The 18,973-nt window shown below is 36.7% G+C and overlaps 2 protein-coding genes across 2 annotated transcripts in view; one reads left to right on the forward strand and one right to left on the reverse strand.

Annotated features, from left to right (window-relative positions):
• The window catches only part of LOC106130893 (protein bark beetle), a 40,833-nt gene extending 24,150 nt beyond the window's left edge, over window positions 1-16,683 (reverse strand). The window contains exon 1 of the mRNA XM_060947606.1: window positions 15,947-16,683. Within this exon, the coding sequence (XP_060803589.1) occupies window positions 15,947-16,300 (354 nt within the window). The 5' untranslated portion in view covers window positions 16,301-16,683. The remainder of the gene's footprint in view (window positions 1-15,946) is intronic.
• A 522-nt stretch (window positions 16,684-17,205) lies between these two features.
• On the forward strand, window positions 17,206-18,971 carry LOC106130926 (RNA-binding protein Rsf1). The gene is made up of 3 exons (XM_013329873.2): window positions 17,206-17,363; window positions 17,566-18,175; window positions 18,838-18,971. The coding sequence occupies exon 2, from the start codon at window positions 17,575-17,577 to the stop codon at window positions 18,043-18,045; it is 471 nt and encodes a 156-aa protein (XP_013185327.1). The 5' UTR covers window positions 17,206-17,363; window positions 17,566-17,574; the 3' UTR covers window positions 18,046-18,175; window positions 18,838-18,971.
• The last annotated feature ends 2 nt before the right edge of the window (window positions 18,972-18,973 follow it).

Genomic DNA, 18,973 nt, shown 5'->3' on the forward strand with positions numbered 1-18,973 from the left:
ATTTCCTATAGCTTTACATAATATGCAGCCTCGAAGCTGTGAAAACCTCTTTCATTGTACAGATTAAAAACGATAGTTGTTCAAAAAATGTTTCCGCATCAAAAAAGCGAGTGCGCCCCATTTTACTCGTTTTACAGCGATCAGAAACACTCAGTTTGTCACGCTTTTCATGAGCACAACCAGAGCGCGACGATAGTCACAGAACGATACTATCTCCCGTGCCAAATGCTCGTCCTAGGGTCCTACTATCGTATTGCATGCAACGTCTTTCGAACGAACGTTCGTTGAAACGTCAAAGTAAATTTATTTGAGTCTAATTAAAGGATTATGAGATGTAGTATGTACACTAACTAATGTATCAGTACCGTTGGTGGGTTAGGTAGTCTTCCTAACCTAACCCATCAACGGGTTAGGATAGGTAACCCGTTTAAGTCGTGGCTTATCTGTTTCTGTAGATTTACTAGACGGCGACTTTAAATACATGCTAAACATTTAGCGCAACAATAAAAATAAATTATGAGTAAAACATAAATGCGTTTTTATTTCATATTTTTTTAGCAATACACTACTTTTTTTAATTTTAACTATATTTTATAATTTACAGCCAGACTTTAAAATGTTTTAGGTGATATTTTGAGGAAACATTATGTGTTATCATGCGTGTGCTGATCTCAGATTTTAAATGCCTGCATGGAAATATCCTTTTCCTTAGGACTTGCGACGTAACACAAAAAATCATTTGCGTAACTTTCGTTTCGTACCTTCGTTCCGGATGTTAATACTAGAGTAGAACCGAGGTAGGGCCCCAGGTTTTGTTTCGTGAACTCGTGACGACTTTTCTGTTGAGCAGCTGTTCTCAACATCGCAATTTTATATCACGAAGTGGAAAAGCGAATCGATTATGGGAATTCGAAATAGTGCAATTTTTTCATGATTTGATTCAGAAAAAAAATGTCATCATGATTTTTGCAAAAAGTGTTGCAGTAAGATTATTTTACCCATTCACAGCACAAATAATGATTGTAAAATGTTATTTATCAAACTCTTAAATTTCGTGTTAATAGATAACATAGGTACATGTCTTAGTTAGGTGCGGTTAGATAGATTAAAAAAATCGAAGGTATAAGTGCAGATTACAGGCTGGGCCTTCATATAGATCAATATGATATGAATGGCATTGGTTTATCGCTTGTTATATAAAACATAGTTTTACGTTACATTATCACGAAATAGCGTACCCACCTATTTGTAAGCTTAGTAAAAGGAATATTACTAGGTTCTGGTTGAAAGGGGAGAGAGGGGAGCCTTTAATGATAATAAATAAATAAAAATAATAAATATATATAGGACAAATTACACTGATTGAGTTAGCCTCGAAGTAAGTTCGAGACTTGTGTTACGAGAGGCTAAATCAACGATACTATATTTTATAATAAATACTTATATAGATAAACATCCAAGACCCAGGTCAATCAGAAAAAGTTCTTTTCTCATCATGCCCTAGCCGGGATTCGAACCAGGGACCTCCGGTGTCACAGACAAGCGTACTACCGCTGCGCCACAGAGGCCGGCAAAATCAAAATTTAATATGTGATGCAATTACGTTGCATCCGAGGTGCATCCAAATGCCGTTAAGTGTAGCCGATGTTAACCTTTGTCTAAATATGGCTCTTGGGTTTAAAGCTACATCACACGCTATGCTGAGAAGTCCAGGGTATAATAAACACCAGCAACCTGAAACTGTTTAACTGTCAATAATTTGACAATACACAAACACGACCACATACATACATATAATCACGTCTATATCCCTTGCGGGGTACTCAGAGCCAAAAGTCTTGAAAAGAGTGATAGGCCACGTTCAGCTTTTTGGCTTGATGATAGAATTGAGATCCAAATAGAGACAGGTTGCTAGCCCATGGCCTAAAAAAAGAATCTCAAGTTTTTAAGTCTATAACTTAGTCGCCTTTTACGACATCCATGGGAAAGAGATGGAGTGGTCCGATTCTTTTTTGTATTGGTGCCGGGAACCACACGGCACTAACTTTGATTCACTCATTTTTTCGTTTTATCAGAGAGTGGACCGTAGCGTTTTTCGAAAATCACACGACCACATAATCACCTATTTTTTAATAAAACTACGGGATGTTAAGAGACAAAAGATTCAAAGCCCCATTTATATGGATTAATGATGATGATGGATTTAAAGCATCAAACACTGGCAATGACCCGAATCTAAAGAACTACTTTCACATAATAGCTGTCTAGACAAGACACCCAATTGAAACATAACACTTTTGGAGGCCCACGCAACGTATGCAGGTACGAGTATTAAATAACAGACTTGTGTAATAACTGCATATCGAATACTGCACAAATATACTCGTACATATGTATTTACGATACTAGTTTTTGCCTGAAACTTTGCTTCCGTTAAAATTCAAGGATTAGATCTTGCTTTTTGGAATTTATCCAAATTCGTTCAGTGATAGAAATGTTGTTTTTTATTGCCGTGTGGTTGCCGGCACCAATAGAAAAAAGAATAGGACCACTCCATCTCTTTCCCATGGATGTCGTAAAAGGTGACTAAGGGATAGGCTTACATACTTGGGATTCCTCTTTTAGGCGATGGGCTAGCAATCTGTCACTATCTGAATCTCACTTCGATCATTGAGCCAGGCGGCTGAGCGTGGCCTTTCAGTCTTTTGGTGGCTGTTGGCTCTGTCTACCCCGCAAGGGTTGAAAAAGACGTGATTATATGTTTGTTATGTTACAAACAACATGAATATTGTTGTACAAACTAAACAATAATTGCGTATGCATTTGCATAGAAAATACCAACAAAGCAACCAGTTCTATTTTTATTAAATTTGAGCACAATCAGTAATGCAATACACATTAAATCAAGAACTACTCATAAATCTTTCTTCCAAATCGAACGAATACCCAGATGCGATGCGCTTGCGCAAGATGTAAATGCATATTGCATTCACGTTCCCTTCTGGCTATCTGCCATTTAGGATCTATATTGGCTGTCGAATATGGATTTTACAGGTTTACCCAACCTTATGCCATACCAAGCTTATGCCATTTGGAACATGTTCACTAAGAAGCTATGGTCTTATGCACTGTTTTGTGTCTTTTTTCGTATTCTAGATTTTGACCGTCCCTATGTCCTTCTCCGTACTCCATACTAAATGTATGCAAAATTTCCTGAAGACCGGTTCAGTGGTTAAAGCGTAAAAAGGTAACAAACAAACTTACTAGTAAATCTGTAGCCATACTTACATTTATAAGTATTACCAGTATGGGTACGATTGATCTTTGAGTTGTACTTGGGCTGGGTGCACAACAGACATGTAGCATCTCATGTCATTATCGCCTACAATAATGGGTCATAGGCCTATCTCTTAGTCGCCTTTTACGACATAAGTGAGAAAGATATGGTTCTGTTCTAGATGGTGGCATTCAATTTTTAAGTTATTTTTTCACAGACAGGTATTTTCGAAAGCTAGAAGACGTTGGATGCTCTCAACCGTGATGTCATCAGACTTCACGCTGTGAACACCACGGTCGAATTCCGCAAAATGGCTGACATTAACCGTGCAACGAACCAAGGGGCTTAATCTTGGAATTGCAGCTTAGTATTTCCACGCAATAGTGGTTGCCCAAACAAGCACTCATACATAAAATGTTAAAAATTTAAGGCCTGTGATCAAATTCTAGTCTAATGTTTCTTAACCAAAGGTGGGTTAAATCCCCGGTCAGTCTTGTTGTGCAAAATGAACTTTTATGATTGGCTTGAGTCTTTACATCCTCTTTATTGTTTTGCATTTTCTTCGAAATCACCAAAGAAAAAACACAATCCTAATAACACATGTAACATACATACGGCCGATGTGGGACTTGAATCTGTGCCTTTATGCGCATCACGCATTTTAATCGGGCACCCTATCCATTCGGCCACCAAGAACACTGTTCATAAATCAAAAGTATCTATACTTATATAATTTTTAGAACTTCGCAAAGTTTCCGATAAGAAATGACGGTGACAGGTGAACAGGGCTAAATGTAGGCACGGCGCAGCGTGAAGGAAACAGGGCGTAGAGATCGCACGATTTAGCAGACATTGAACTGTATCCTCCAACATGTACAATGGACTACTTAGAAAACGATACCACCCTAGAAACAATACGTACAATACAGAGGTGCGTTTGTAAGTGTCCCACTGTACTCGCCTTGTATGTAAATTGCAGTAACACAACCTACCGATGCCGAGCCATACATGGCATTTTAATACCGGTAGCGTAATGCGTAGCTATTAATAAATACTGCGCCTGCGTTGGTTATGTCTTATCATAAATGTATTTATTTCGTTTGACCCACGATTAATTTTTCTATAGATAATGATAGATTTGTAGATGACAATGCTTGTAATACATACATACATATGGTCACGTCTATATCCCATGCGGGGTAGACAGAGCCAACAGTCTTGAAGACTAAATGGCCACGTTCAGCTATTTGGCTTAATGATAAAAATGTGAAACAAATAGTGACAGGTTGCTAGCCCATCGCCTAAAAGAAAAATTCCAAGTTTATAAGCCTATCCCTTAGTCGCCTTTTACGACATCCATGGGAAAGAGATGGAGTGGTCCTATTCTTTTTTCTATTGGTGCCGGGAACCACACGGCATAATGCTTGTAATGTTAGGTCTATTAAGTTATACATTTTACGGAGAAATATAAAATAAAAAATACTAAGTCGACAGACACAATATAGCTACTAAGACCGTAACAGCTAACAGCTGAACGTGGCCTATGGGTCTTTCGAGACTCTTGGCCCTGTTTACCCCGCAAGGGATATGGACGTGATTATACATATGTATGTATGTATTACCACCGACCAGTACTATGATCTGTGCTAAGACTTCTCTCACACCTCTCTCCCCCTCTCCCTAACTATTTAGATACTACCCCGGAGTCAAAATTATTACGTTAAGCACTGTTGAGGGGACTAATAATTTAGTTATTGCCTTAGTAAGTGCCTACTTACTATTATTGGGCGTGCCTACACAAAATTAATTCTGTGCTTAGACAGTGTAATGACGTAAGTAAAATAAGTCAAGTTAGATTGTGGTCGACGGAATACCAGCAGGGTTCTACGAAGGTCATCCTATTAACAGTATTAGAAGCTAGTCCAATAACTATAATTTGTATTCGAAAATTGGATTTTGAAGGAAAAGTATAGGTATATATCTTCTAAGCTGTCTGGTACCTGCTCCGTCCGCGCTACCCATTAGTATGTGAGCTAGTCTGTCACAACATACCTTTTTTCATTCAAATAACTTTACACTCGCTCGATGTACTGGTAAGTGAAGTTGACGTTGTTGAAGAAAGTGCTGCATTGCAGTTCGTTACCGCACTGAAGCTTTGGAAGCGGCAGTGAACTTAGTTTTAAGTAATTTATTTGACGTCAATCAATGTTCCAAATGGTTTCAAATTCCAATGTTGAAACCAAAAGATGTCAATTAATAAGTGATATAAAATGTCGTAGAATACATTTGAATTTGGTAGAAGAAGCTATTTTTTTATATAAAATTATTATTTTTATAAATGCCGATAGTTGTACAATATCCTACCGGTTTTTGGAAAGTATTGTAGCATTCGATCCGCATCGCGTGTTACCTCGTCATATCCTTCGAGGTGCATTTACATGCCCCACTTGTAAAACGGTACCTCGCTGCCAGTTTATAGTTAAACGAGGTCACAGTCGCGTCTCTGAAGAGAAATCATTTCTACTACTGAAAATCTATAATATAAAAATGAATAGCAGAATGTGTTGGTAAGCGCATAACTCAACAACGCCTGGATCAATTTGACCAATTCTTTTTTTGAAATGTTCGAGGATGGTTTTTATGGGGAGAAAAATTCGAAGAGTTGCCGGAAATCCCCTAAAACAGCGTTTTTCTTTTTACTATACAAACGTTTTCTAACTAAAACGAAGAGTCTAAATTCTTTTTGACAGAACGAAGTTTGTCGGGTCCGCTAGTTTTAAATATAATTTAAAACCTATTCTAACAAAAGGCAGGATAAGGCACAGAAATGTGATTAGTAAATATTTTTTTACAGTTATTTCTTAATTTCGTGTTTGACATTTGGTTCAGCAAGCAAAGGACATAGAAAAGAACTTGATTGAAAATTGACTACAAAAGAAACACAGAAGAATTTAGTGAAGGCAAATGATAGGACATATAAAGTAGCTAGGTTCAATGAACACGTTTTTGTAAACAGAAATGATCACTAAGATATTAGAGAATAAGAGTAAGTTTAGCGCATTAACGCATTGTGTACACCTTATCATACACATGCATATGCTTTATGAACAATGTAATGTCACCTTTTACGCCAAATAAAACTTTTTCCTTCTTTCTTTCAACTGAAGTTACAATTACAACGAAATCCTACTAATATTATAAATGCGAAAGTTTGTGAGTATGTCAGGATGGATGGACTTTTTATCCCGGAGTTCCCGCGGGATTGACTCCACGCCGACGAAGTGGCGCGCGGCCCCTAGTTAGTAATAAAAGGATATGGCTGGCGACTAAACACCTGTGCAAACCGCCATTTTGGACTAACTAATGAGCCGTTAGTAAAGTTCAAATTACCATGACCCTAACCTTCAATGCGTGACTGGCATTACGTAAGACGACCAGACTAAGCATACGCACCAAATGAAATGTTATGTTCAACATCGCCGTGACCTCAAAAGGTAACAATAGCCCGAAGAAATGCAGCATCGAAACCGGTTTAGTGAACTCGTTATTTGGTTATCACAACGGGACCGCGATTTTTGGATTGATTTCTATAATTATGGCTATATAATTGGCTCAGTCTAATCCGTGTGAGATAAAGACGTGATAATTATGTGCTTCGTGTGTGTGTATTGTGTGTTACGCACATAACTTTAGTTAAATTCTTGTTTTGTCAAAGTTATATTTTTTCATCAATATTATAAACGTAAATTAAAAACTAATGAAAATAAACTAAACGTTATAACAATTTAACCTAATCTAAAAAATAATTAGATGTAATCATTTAGTTTACTTGGTTATCTTCCCTTTTTCAGTGTTTTCAGTTCTAGTTAATTTGAATAAATTTTTAACGTATTTTTCCTCTTATTAGTAACTACTACATCATTCGTTATAACTTTAAAGAAACTGGTAAAACTGTTAAAGAAATAGCTTACTATGGCTTACTTCCTCCGTATTTCTTTTATCTATTGGCCGTAAACCATGAAAATCAATCATGCAAAGGCAATTTGTGTGCGTAAAAATGAAGACAATATTATCAAATATGTTCATAGTTAATTACCGTCTATTCAATATAGCTTCTGTTCGAAACACCTTTGAAGGTAACCGATCGATCGGTCATTGTTTAAAACACATGGTACCTACTTCACTTACTTATCTTATTAGTGTCAAGGAAAGAAGTATGGAGCCGTCCAATGGCCTGAAATTCGATTGTTTACGGAACAATACAAAACATCTTTACTTTTTAACCGCTTTCAAAAAAAGATGGTGGTTCTGAGTATGTATTTGACCTGTATGTATGTATTTTTATATTTATGTATATCAAGGAAAATAAGAATAAAACTTAATATAAAGAGAAATTCAGTACAAGGGCACTACTTATTTTTAAAGAAATTTCTTCCAGCATGTTTTATGTATGATTTTGTTGCGATTTACAGGAAAGTGCTTCAAAAAAGGATATATACATTGGAGGCGGTTCTATATCTTTACAAAAGTTATTTTAGTAAAAAAAATGTATGCTTTTTTACTTATTCTATCACATCTTTATCTCCATTGGGATAAACAGAGCCACAGACTGCTACGTTTTCCTCTTTGTAAGCCGAACGTGGCATATCAGTCTTTTAATACTATCGGCTGTGTCTACCTCGCAAGGGATATTGACGTGATTATATGTATGTATAACTTTTTGTCGAATTGTGCATAAGTAAATATATTACGCGTTTTTTTTTCCATAAAACGGTTTTCTTTTGTAGTACAAGATTGATCACTTGCTATTATTAAATTGAAAAACGGAACTTTTTCTAATTGGCCTGGGCCTGTGATGTTTATCTAGTTAAGTTTTAATAATGAAATATAGTATTTTTGAGACAGTATCTCAAAACACAACTCAAAATAAATATACCTACATTTCCACTAATGATAAAACATAAGAAAATAATTTTGTATTTATGTCGTAAACACGAAGAATTTTATAATTATTTTCAATTTCAAATAAACACGACCCCATTATACTAACCAAGATGTTTGTAGTTCCATTATCGGTAGAATAACTTGCACTAGTTGCATTATCTGGGTCTCCGTGATAAAATATACGGTGCAGAGTACGTCTAACTGAGAGTTTCACTTATGATTCATCATTCGTGACTCATGTGACGTAAGTGACCATCGAAGATTGACACTAGAATGTGAATCCTACGCAACTACATCGAGATTCCATTACACACTCGCGTCTTTGTCCTTTACGGGGTAGACGGGGTAAATAGTAACAAGATTATAAGGATGTAAAATGTTTAAGTATAATGAATTTCATAATTTAGTGGGAAGACCTAGACTAGTGACCCGAAACTGCCGAGCTTGCATGAAGAGAGTTATGAATGTGGATGGAAGCGAAGGAAGTATGCAGGGCATTGCAGGGATTGTAGCAAGTGGAAAGATGTAGTCTCTGCCTATCCCTCCAGGAAAAAAGGCGTGATTTTAAGTATGTATGTATGTAGGTATAAATTTTATAAATAAGCGACAGGTTGCCCTGATCTCTTAGTCGCCTTTTACGAAATCCGTGGGAATGAGATGGAGTGGATTTACGTTTTATTTTCTAAGTATTGTAAGACCACATCATAAATAGATAAAAATTTAAATTTTGAAGATAAGCCTGTGACTTTACGTGTTGGCTTACGCCAACCTTTTTGAAATGCTGGTGTTGACAGCTATCAATAGTTTCAAGGCTTTTAATCCCTATCAGATTACCTTGGGAGGATAAAAATCTTTGTGTGTGTTGTGTTGGTCCACCGCGACCATGTACCAATTACTATTTTACATTAGTTTGAATACTAACCGATGCTCTTACGGTGAGGAAAAATATCGTGAAGTAACCTGCTCAATCAGGTTCTCCTGCAAAGGTTGCGGAGATCAGATGGGAGTCGCTTCGTGTAAAAACCTGACTCACCCAATCCAGGATCCATGGTCAAGAGCTTACTCCGGGCTCCTCTCCAGGGTGGTAAGGATGCAACCAGGACTTAAAAGGAGGAAGATGTAGATAAAAATCTTTTTGCATGTTGCCAATGCATAAACTCAAAATAACTGATAGAAAGAGGCTTTCATTAGAAACACTGTAATTTTTCACATGATCGGAGTCTCTGTAAAAGTCTATATTTATAGTTTAATCCCAAAAAAAGCGAGATCTGTAACAAGTTGACGACCTTTGGTTACGTAAAACCGCGAAATTTACATCTAATTCTCAGAATCCGTCCATATACCGTAAACTTAAACCGTAAATTTGTATCTTTTGTGTTACTCTACAAATGACTCGGACAATTCTATTAGATCTCAAGGCTACTCCTGTAGTCAACATTGTTAACCAAGCGTAACAGTTAACTGTATCGGAATTACGGTTTCATTATCGTTTGGCCACGATAACAGGTCGTTATCAAGTAGGTCCTATTCTTTAAAATGGGAAATGAAAGGGACGGTATGAGGTTCCCGGTTCCCATTTTCGTGAAAAAGAACTTTCTCCCAGTAGCTTTTACTCTGATTATTCAATGAACTTAACGATGCAATCACTACATAGTATAAAGCAAAGTCATACGATCTTTAAAAGCACATAACGGATTTTGAAGCAGTTTTTTCAATAGATAGAGTGATTTAAGAGGAAGATTTATATGTATAAATGCTAACGTGCGAAGCCGGGGCTGGTCGCTAGTATATTATAATAAAGTTACACTCTCAAGTCAGGAAGTCACGGTCAGTAATAGAAACGCGGCAGGCAGACGAGAAAAGTAAGAAGTCTGTTTAAGAGACATCAACATTATTATGATGTGACACCAACATACACAACTTTAAATATACTAGCGACTCAACCCGGATTCGCACGGTGCGACTCCTTCATCTATATCATAGAAACCATGATGAATAAATTTTCTGATGAGTGGTTTTAAAGAAGATATAAAATAAATATATAATCACATCACGTCGTGTTTCAGTCCATTGGCTGAAATATCATCTTTTGCGACGTCCAGCCATGATCTTGTTGGCCTGGTGGTAGCGGCATGGGCAGACATCTGTTCCTCAAGTAGTCTGCATTTGTCAGCAGTTCTAAACTAAAGCTGGTAATATACATACATTTTTCCTAGATAAAAAAATCTAATCATAAGTTGTAAAGGTTCCCTTAGTACGTGTTGTCGGATGCGGTTATCAATGTTTACAGATCTTGACACGATTTTGATATCAACGGTCCTAATTACACAAGAAAGTTGGAGACTTTGTTGACTTAGATAAAAACGCCGAAAGCGAAATGTTTTAAAATGTATCGAGGTAAATTCCTTGAACGTAAAAGAACGCTTGCTAGTAAGATTGTCAAGTTATCTCAATAATTAAAGCTACAATAATTTAGTAGATACTCGGGTTTCTTTATTAATTTTATGTACCTACCTAATACCTACTAAGTATAGTACACATTATAAGTTTTATTTTTGTTTCTTGCGTATTTAAGTAACCTACCTATTGATGGTATTGAGATTTAAATGAATTGTGACAGGTGGCTAACCTATCGACTAAAACAAGAATTTTATTAGCAATTCTATCATAAAGCCAAACAGCTAAACGCAAGTATGTTTAATAGCTTATCACTTAGTCGCCTTTTACGACATCATTAATACATACAGCTGAATCATTCTAGGCTATTCAAAAGTTCTTTAGTAAACCAAAAACGATAGAGATCACGAAATAAAATGCAGTAAAAAATAAGAATTTGACCAATTTTCCAGTGAAAGTTATATTGTGGTCGACCGGCAAATCTGAAATTTCACGTGCGGTTCATTACTTAAGTACCTTTTTTTTTAAATTTGCACGCAAGAATTACTTAATGACCCTTCTTGCTGAACGACATATTACGATCAATTTAACATGGTTTTTTTTTTAATATACATATCTAAAAAAATTGTTGCGTTTCTTTCAAAATAACTAGACTAGCTACCGCCTACTGCTCCGCTCGCTCTTAATTAAAATAAAGTAAAATTTGATTATTTTAAATCAAATTCGTATCAAATTATTTGTACTAGCTGTGCCCGCGACTTCGTCCGCTTGGAATAGTTATTCTGGGCATCATTGTAACCCTCAAGGATGAATAATTTACCCCGTTTTTTTTTCACATTTTACATTATTTCTTCGCTCCTAGTTGCAGCGTGATGTTATATAGCCTAAAACCTTTCTCGATAAATGGTCTATTCAACACAAAAATATTTTTTCAATTCGAACCAGTAGTTCCTGAGATTAAACGCGTTCAAACAAACAAACTCTTCAGCTTTATAATATAAGTATATAGATATGGACGTACCTTCAAATTTCTTAAACCTTTAGTAACTAAAGTATGACTCGGACCCTCGACCCCATGTCATTAATGGACGCTCCCAAGACAGATGCATATATGTAGATGGCCACCTGCATGTCGTTATACGGTCAATACTATCATTAACTAATCTTTGCCCGTGCCTTCAACTCTTCGCCCGCGGGAAGAACTGTTTGCTTTAACTCCTGGGATAATATATTGTTTTGAATTCGAATAGTAATTTAAAGCATTTCATATTAATTAAAATCAACAGTCCCGACTTATTAATACTTTATTATTAGATTTTTGGACATTACAATTTTATGTACTATTTATCATTGATATTTATTTAATTTCTTTATTCAAATCAGTTCTTTTTATTAATATTTAAGTATTATGGAAATAATTGCCATATCTTTTGGTATCACTACATTGGTTAACGTCAAAAATTAAATTACTTTAAACAAAGTTTACTGCCGCTTCCAAAGCGTCAGTGCAGAAGAAGCGATAACAAACTGCACTGCACCATTTCATCAATAACGTCAACTTCAAACTTATCCAAACTTAGAATAGAAATGTGGACGAGAGAATACATTGTAATGATTAATCGATTTATAGTATATACGGAATTTAAATAATTATCTAAGTCACATCGAGATGATTTACGGATTAAGCGACGAATTTAATCGAAATAGGTATATTTTGAAAATCGTCATACCAACATGCACACTAGCCTTTGTTTACAGTTGCAATGCGATGCATCGCGTTCACTGCATGTCGCAGACAATACCCGTGAAAGCAGATTGTATTGAAAGAAAATTAATGCATAGTGTCTTTCGTATTACTTACTTATACGTGTAGAGAAATGATGATTTAATTTCGTTTCATATTCACAATAGAATCACTGCATTTCGTGAAACTGTCGCGTATGAATGTGAATACCTTCTTGAAATGTTTGAAATTCTAAAATGATATCCGATATAATACTCGTATATCTAAAATGATATACATATATACCATTTATAAAGAGCCATATTATGGTAAAGAAGATATACAATTTATTTAAAAAAGTTATCAAATGGTCGAACTGAGAAACTTCTCCTTTTTTGAAGTCGATTAATTAATACCAATAGTAATTCTTATTTGAAATTCTACAATCTTTCCTGCTGACCACAGCGGAAATTAGCACTAGATGCGATCTAGATCACCTTGCACTGTGGTCTAGCCATAAACTAGACCGAGCTAAGTAATTTAGAATTTCCTGCTGCAAAAACTAGACCTCGAATAGCTAATGGAACAAAATTGTATATTGTACTCTGGACTTAAAAATTCGCTATTTTCACGCCTTCATCCCTTAAATGGTAGACTAAAGCCGACAGTCTCGAAAAGACTGAAAGGCCACGTATTGCTGTATCCCTTATCGTCAGAATAGAGATTTAAATAGTGACAGGTTGCAGGCTATATCCTATAAAAGAAGAATCCCAAATTTATTGGCCTTTCCTTTGATTGACATTTACCATTTGTACGGAATGATTTCTATTTGACGGAATGATTTGTTATTTCGCTTGTTCTTTGATGTAATTTTTTAGTTATTAGTTAGTCCTAGTTATTCCACAGAAAAGAAAGGGAAATCGCACAAATGTTTTTACGAAATTTACATGGCACAGCGGCAATTTGTATTAAATGTAATATTTTATATCCAGTACACTACACATACACTCGTCATTGGAGCGCTTCAAATGGGGTTCAAAAATTAGCTGTCGTTTTGTGAGAATATTTGGTCCAGCGTACTTATATTATTCACGTCAGTGGATTTAAAGCTTCCTGCTGCGAGGAAGTGAGTAGACCTCGATAGCCAAGGGTCAGCAATGATTTGCCTCATTGAATTACCGGGTCGGGCTGGGTCGGCGGTTCTTTATGCCATCAGCTGCCTTCATTAGCACGAGAATGATTCACGGCACTGGCAATGTCGCATTTACTAATTATTATGATGGATGGCCACGCAATTGTGCTGGATTGCTCAAGTTTATGAAGATAAGGGAAAACGGATTTCTCAACTCATTACCATTCAAGATAAGGTTATTTTCTGGAATGCTATGACCGAAAATAATGGATAAAATTAACGGCCGTCGAAATAGTAAGCAATTTAGTAGGTACATGAAACACATTCTTTATCTTTCGTTGCGTTTTGATCGATTTTTAGTTTTGGTTTAGTTTAATAATATAATAAGCGTAATCGATTGCAAAGTCTTTTGGTTATAATTTTTAAATGAAATGTTATTTACATGTCATTATCAGGTATTTGCTAGGAGGCAGTCTCAGTACGAGGTAAACTTTCCGTATTGAATTCATTATAGCGTGATTCAGTAACTATTTCAATAAAGCATAAGGTTAACTTCGTGCAGTGAATACGTAAGTTTATTTCTTGAAGATAAAATCTTAAATACACAGCTGATGAAAGAAGAGAATGAGCAGTAGGTATTATTTTGAATCTACTTGACACAATATACGAGTACAATGGCCAGGGTGTTAGTGATTGAAAACAAAATGAAGGTTTAACATAGACAAATGATTGAAGTGGTTTCAGTACAACTTCCTGTTCGGTTACGAGACAAACATTATCACCAAATGAGTAACAATATGACGAAGTGCTACTATGAGTATCACAAACCACTTACTAGATAAGCATGACTTGGTATATTAGACATCCTATTCAAAATTCTCATTGATGATACTTACCAACCCGTGTCGTTCGCATATTTGAGTTAAATATTTGCGACGAACATACAAACAGGTGAAGTAATCAATACAGGGAGTGAATGGGTCTGATAAGTTATCAGTTTATCCTAGGGCTATGGAATTTATCAAGTGTTTGTTATCAACAGCGAAAGCCGAGCAGGTGATCTAGATTTGGTTTATTTAATTACTAGACTTTGGATTGTTTTTGTAGGCGATGGGCTAGCAACCTGTCACTATTTGAATCTCAATTCCATTATAAAGTTATACAGCTTTCCTTGCCTTTCTGTTTCCAAGACTGTTCCCCGTTAGGGATAAAGAAGTGATGATATGTATGTATGGACTAGCACTAGGGACTCGCTATGGCTTTCCACGGCTAAACTGCAAAAAGAAATATTTGTCCTTATGGTACGTGTCGTTTTTGGAGCAGTCGGGACTAAGACAGATTTTACTCCTTGATCTCTATTTGTTTGTTCTGTTAAAACAATAGTTTCCGTGGGTATTGCGATTAACCTGTATTCTTTTGTATAAGGTGCTATTTGCACGTGTAGGAGAATAAAGTAAATTCGCGCGGGCAAAGCTGCGGTAAAGCTGTAGGTAAACGTATAATTTCCGATTTCTATGATGTAAGGGTCGTGGAGTTTGGCATTATCTTATGTAGGTACGTAAATACGTATCTAACTATTCATGATGATGAGAAATAGGTACGTTTTAAACCTCCGCTCTCTATACAAGTGTCATGCGGTCAGACGGCATTTTACTTTCATATGGTTGATATTGGTGAATAACCCTAACACATTCGATTCCCGGCACGTAAGTTGACCTATGAGACGGGCACGTTAAAGAATGCCGACGTTAGGTTCATAGCTATTATTAGCTGTAATTAATAAGCGCTGGTTCGCCGCCATTTTGAATTAAATCCGGGATCCAAGAAATCCTCGCCTTTCTGTTTTTTTTGTACATAAAATCAGGCCTCTTTTCCGGACGGCTAGACAGAATTGCATTCATATTTCACAACGTTACATTATTACTACTCAAGCAAGCTCGTCGCTATAAGGTTCTCTGGACCTGACCTTTTGCCAGGACGACCTCGGTCAGTGTCTAGGTAGATGATAAAAAAATAATAAAAATAAAGCCGCCGGCTTAGATAACAATCTAGACCAGTTTAGACTAAAGATTGGTGTGCAGTGTGCATTTTTAAATAGGTAGGTAGGTATGTATATTGTTGTTAGAAGTTCTAAACGTTCTAATATCAAACGTAGGTACCTACTATTGGTGGAGCAACTAATTCTAATATTAGCTTCTTACCTAAATTCCTACTTGAATCTTCTAATCAGATTCCAATTTGACTCTTAAAACTAAGTGATTGGAGAAACAAACACGTCTTTATCTCGCACGGGGTGGATAGTGTTTGAGATTGTTATCTTTCTACAATCTCTCTCGTCTTCGCGTTCTCCAAATTGTATCCTCAACCATGGCGTCACAGGACCCGGGGATCTAGATAGTCATAGATAGCGGTTAGTCGGTAACCACTTACCGTGGGCCGTATGCTTATTCGTCTAAATGGAATGGTGACTCACCACAGCTATCAGCTTTCCTCGCACTGTGATGCCGACCATTGGTGCAAACCGCACCTCTACTCCTGCCTCGATTTCCAGCTCTGCATCTCTTTCCACCAAAATATCATCCCGCAGAAGATATGGACTCCCATTCTTTCTCCACGCAGTACGACCACCTGTCACCACTCCGCCTGGTAATTCCGTCAACCCCGAAGTCTTATTCAACACATACGGATCTATATTCCCCGTCACCGTGTAATCCTGACCGTTACAAACACAAAAACATAAAAGAAACACAAGCGTCCTCCACTTATATTTTGTATCACTGAACTGGCTATGTCTCTTTTGCACCCCCATGTCTTCACCACTGTACATTCCACTAACTGAACACAAATCCACTCATTTCACTGCAACGTTCCTCACCTGCCCGCAACCTATTTCGTCACATATTCCAACTTATCGCAAGTAATAAGTTTGATAACTGCATAAACGTTACAATCGCAATACTTTGGTAATTTTAATAAAATGTTTACTTTGTCTACTATGCACAATATCAAAACAATAATCACGAAACAAAGGTGGGGCTTCAAAGAAAACAAACGAAAATACGCGTTGCACCGCGATGCGCGACCGTTGGACAAAGTAGTTTGGCCGGTTTTCGTTGTTTGTCGCCGTCGAGTTTACCGTGGAGCGGAGGCTACATGCCCTCCTCCCTTCCCGCACTCCGCATTCAAAAGCCTCCTCCTTCCCTTCTAGTTCACTCACCGGCCGGCCCGACCTCACTAACACAAAGCAACATATCAATGTGTGCGTGTGCAATGTACGCGGCGTACGAGGCGTATTTTCATTCATTCACTCTTCGTTGTCATTCATAGCAGGTTGCTTCCGGTTAGTGCAGTGATTGATTTTTTTTAAATTTAAATCGAGAATAGTCTTCGATTTATTTATGTTCGAGATTCCATATTTCATAGCGTATAGCGTACATGCTCAAGCTAATGCCCTCTATGCCTCGCACGAATCTCTTGAGCGAGAAGTAGAGAAGCTACACGAGTGCGACCCTGTTCATTCTCGTCGTCACCATGTCTTGTGACCCCTTGCCGAGTAAGTGCAGAAAACCACGAGAAAATTATGACATGAATAATAACTACTTAGATGCAATTGCACGCGTCATGTTACCGTCGTTGTATTATCATTTCACCTTATTCTAGCATAGACAAGTAGATAAGGTCAATTCAAAATGCATGCTAATACCACAATTTCTTCACTCAATCGACATTTCAAATAATCAATCTTTCATTCATTCACTCTATTCTCCATTCCAAAGAAATAGCATTGATTTGTATCGTTTCCATGAATTTATTTTAGATTTGTTAATATTTAGAACTAATCTTATTGTTATTTATATTGAATATCACTCAGATTAACTTCACATTTACAGGTAAGTTGTATTTAATATTAAACTTTTGTTGCAACGGCTCATGGTTGTTGGCGTGGCATTTGGCGACATTTTGTTTTATTCTGTGTATCTAATTATTCACTACACGGCTGCGTAGTATTATATTTTGTAGTAATATCACATTCTATAAATAAAAGAATGGGACCTTTAAGCCTTGTAGATAAAATATGATCTTTCTTTTCAGAAATTAACAATGAGTTCAGGAGGTACTCGCGTTTATGTTGGCGGTCTTGTAGAGGGTATCAAAAAAGAAGATTTGGAGAGGGAATTTGACAAATATGGCAAACTAAATTCAGTTTGGGTGGCACTCAATCCCCCTGGTTTTGCGTTCATAGAATTTGAAAACATGCAGGAGGCGGAAGATGCGTGTAGTGCGATGAATGGGTTCGAGATGTTAGGCGCGACGCTAAAAGTAGAACTGTCGAGGAAAAGGGACGGCCCTCGCCGCAACGGTGGCGGGAACTTCAGGGGAGGCCGTGGGGGCGGCGGTAACTTCCGAGGGGGCCGGTCCTTCGGTGGGCCGGGTGGAAACAGATCCTTCAATAACTCATATGGAGGTGGTGGCGGCAGGCAAGGCGGTTTCAATCGCAATGGCTCCGGTAATGGGTATGGATCAGGCAACGGTGGGAATTTCAGATCTCGGTCACCACTCTCACGATTTTAATTTAGTTTTAGTCTTAAGTTAGGTATTAGTGTTATCGTAATCTGAAGCCTTCCGAGTGTTAAATTCAATGTCTTGTAATACTGGGGGGCAATACTCAGAAGAGTTTGATTTGTGTCATAAGGATTAAGAGGTAATCATTTTTATTATCTTTGTAGTAATAAGTTGACAAAAGACCCTATTTACTTAATAGCAAGATATGGATAAGACAAATGGGTCTCAACTTTTTATTGTGCAGGTATTTGGAAATCAATTTGTCATTTTAATAACTAACTACTGCACTGTCTTACTTCGGCTATGTTGAGAATCTGCCATTTTCATAATCTTACATTTAAAAAAACTAATATTTTGCAAAAAAGGAAGTAAATAGGGTAGAGTTTGTTTTAGATTTTATTCATAACAGTGGTAAGTCTTTTGTATTACTTTGTAACAGACTGTAACAATACTAATATAATGTGCTCTGTGAACTGTACCCTAATTCATCTTATTCTGGTATGCTACCAAAAAGGATTATCCATGAATATATGAAAAATTTATATAGTTCTAGAGTTTAAATGTATACTAGCACTGTCTGTTTAGAATTTCTGTGCACATCATAGTGTAGGTAGGGTCAAATGGTACATATCTTAACCAATCTCTGAAAGCATTTCACATTGAGGTGTGGGAAATAATGTCATTTATTATCTTTCAACATTTCTGATGGTAACAATAAAAAGCATAGTTACTTGCCAACTGGCTGTCATTTTGTGTGAAAGTTTTTAATTTTTCAGTTGTTGATTTCAAATTTTGTTTCAGTTCCTTGTATTGGGTGCACTCAAGACAACTAATTCTTCACGAGAATTATGAACAATCTTCAGTGATCATTTAACATTTTTGCCTAAATGCCCTACTTCTAAGTTACATATAAAATAAAAGAATATAATTATGAATA

The sequence above is a fragment of the Amyelois transitella genome, chromosome 14 (assembly GCF_032362555.1).
Source record: "Amyelois transitella isolate CPQ chromosome 14, ilAmyTran1.1, whole genome shotgun sequence".
In the NCBI taxonomy this organism is placed as follows: Eukaryota; Metazoa; Arthropoda; class Insecta; order Lepidoptera; family Pyralidae; genus Amyelois; species Amyelois transitella.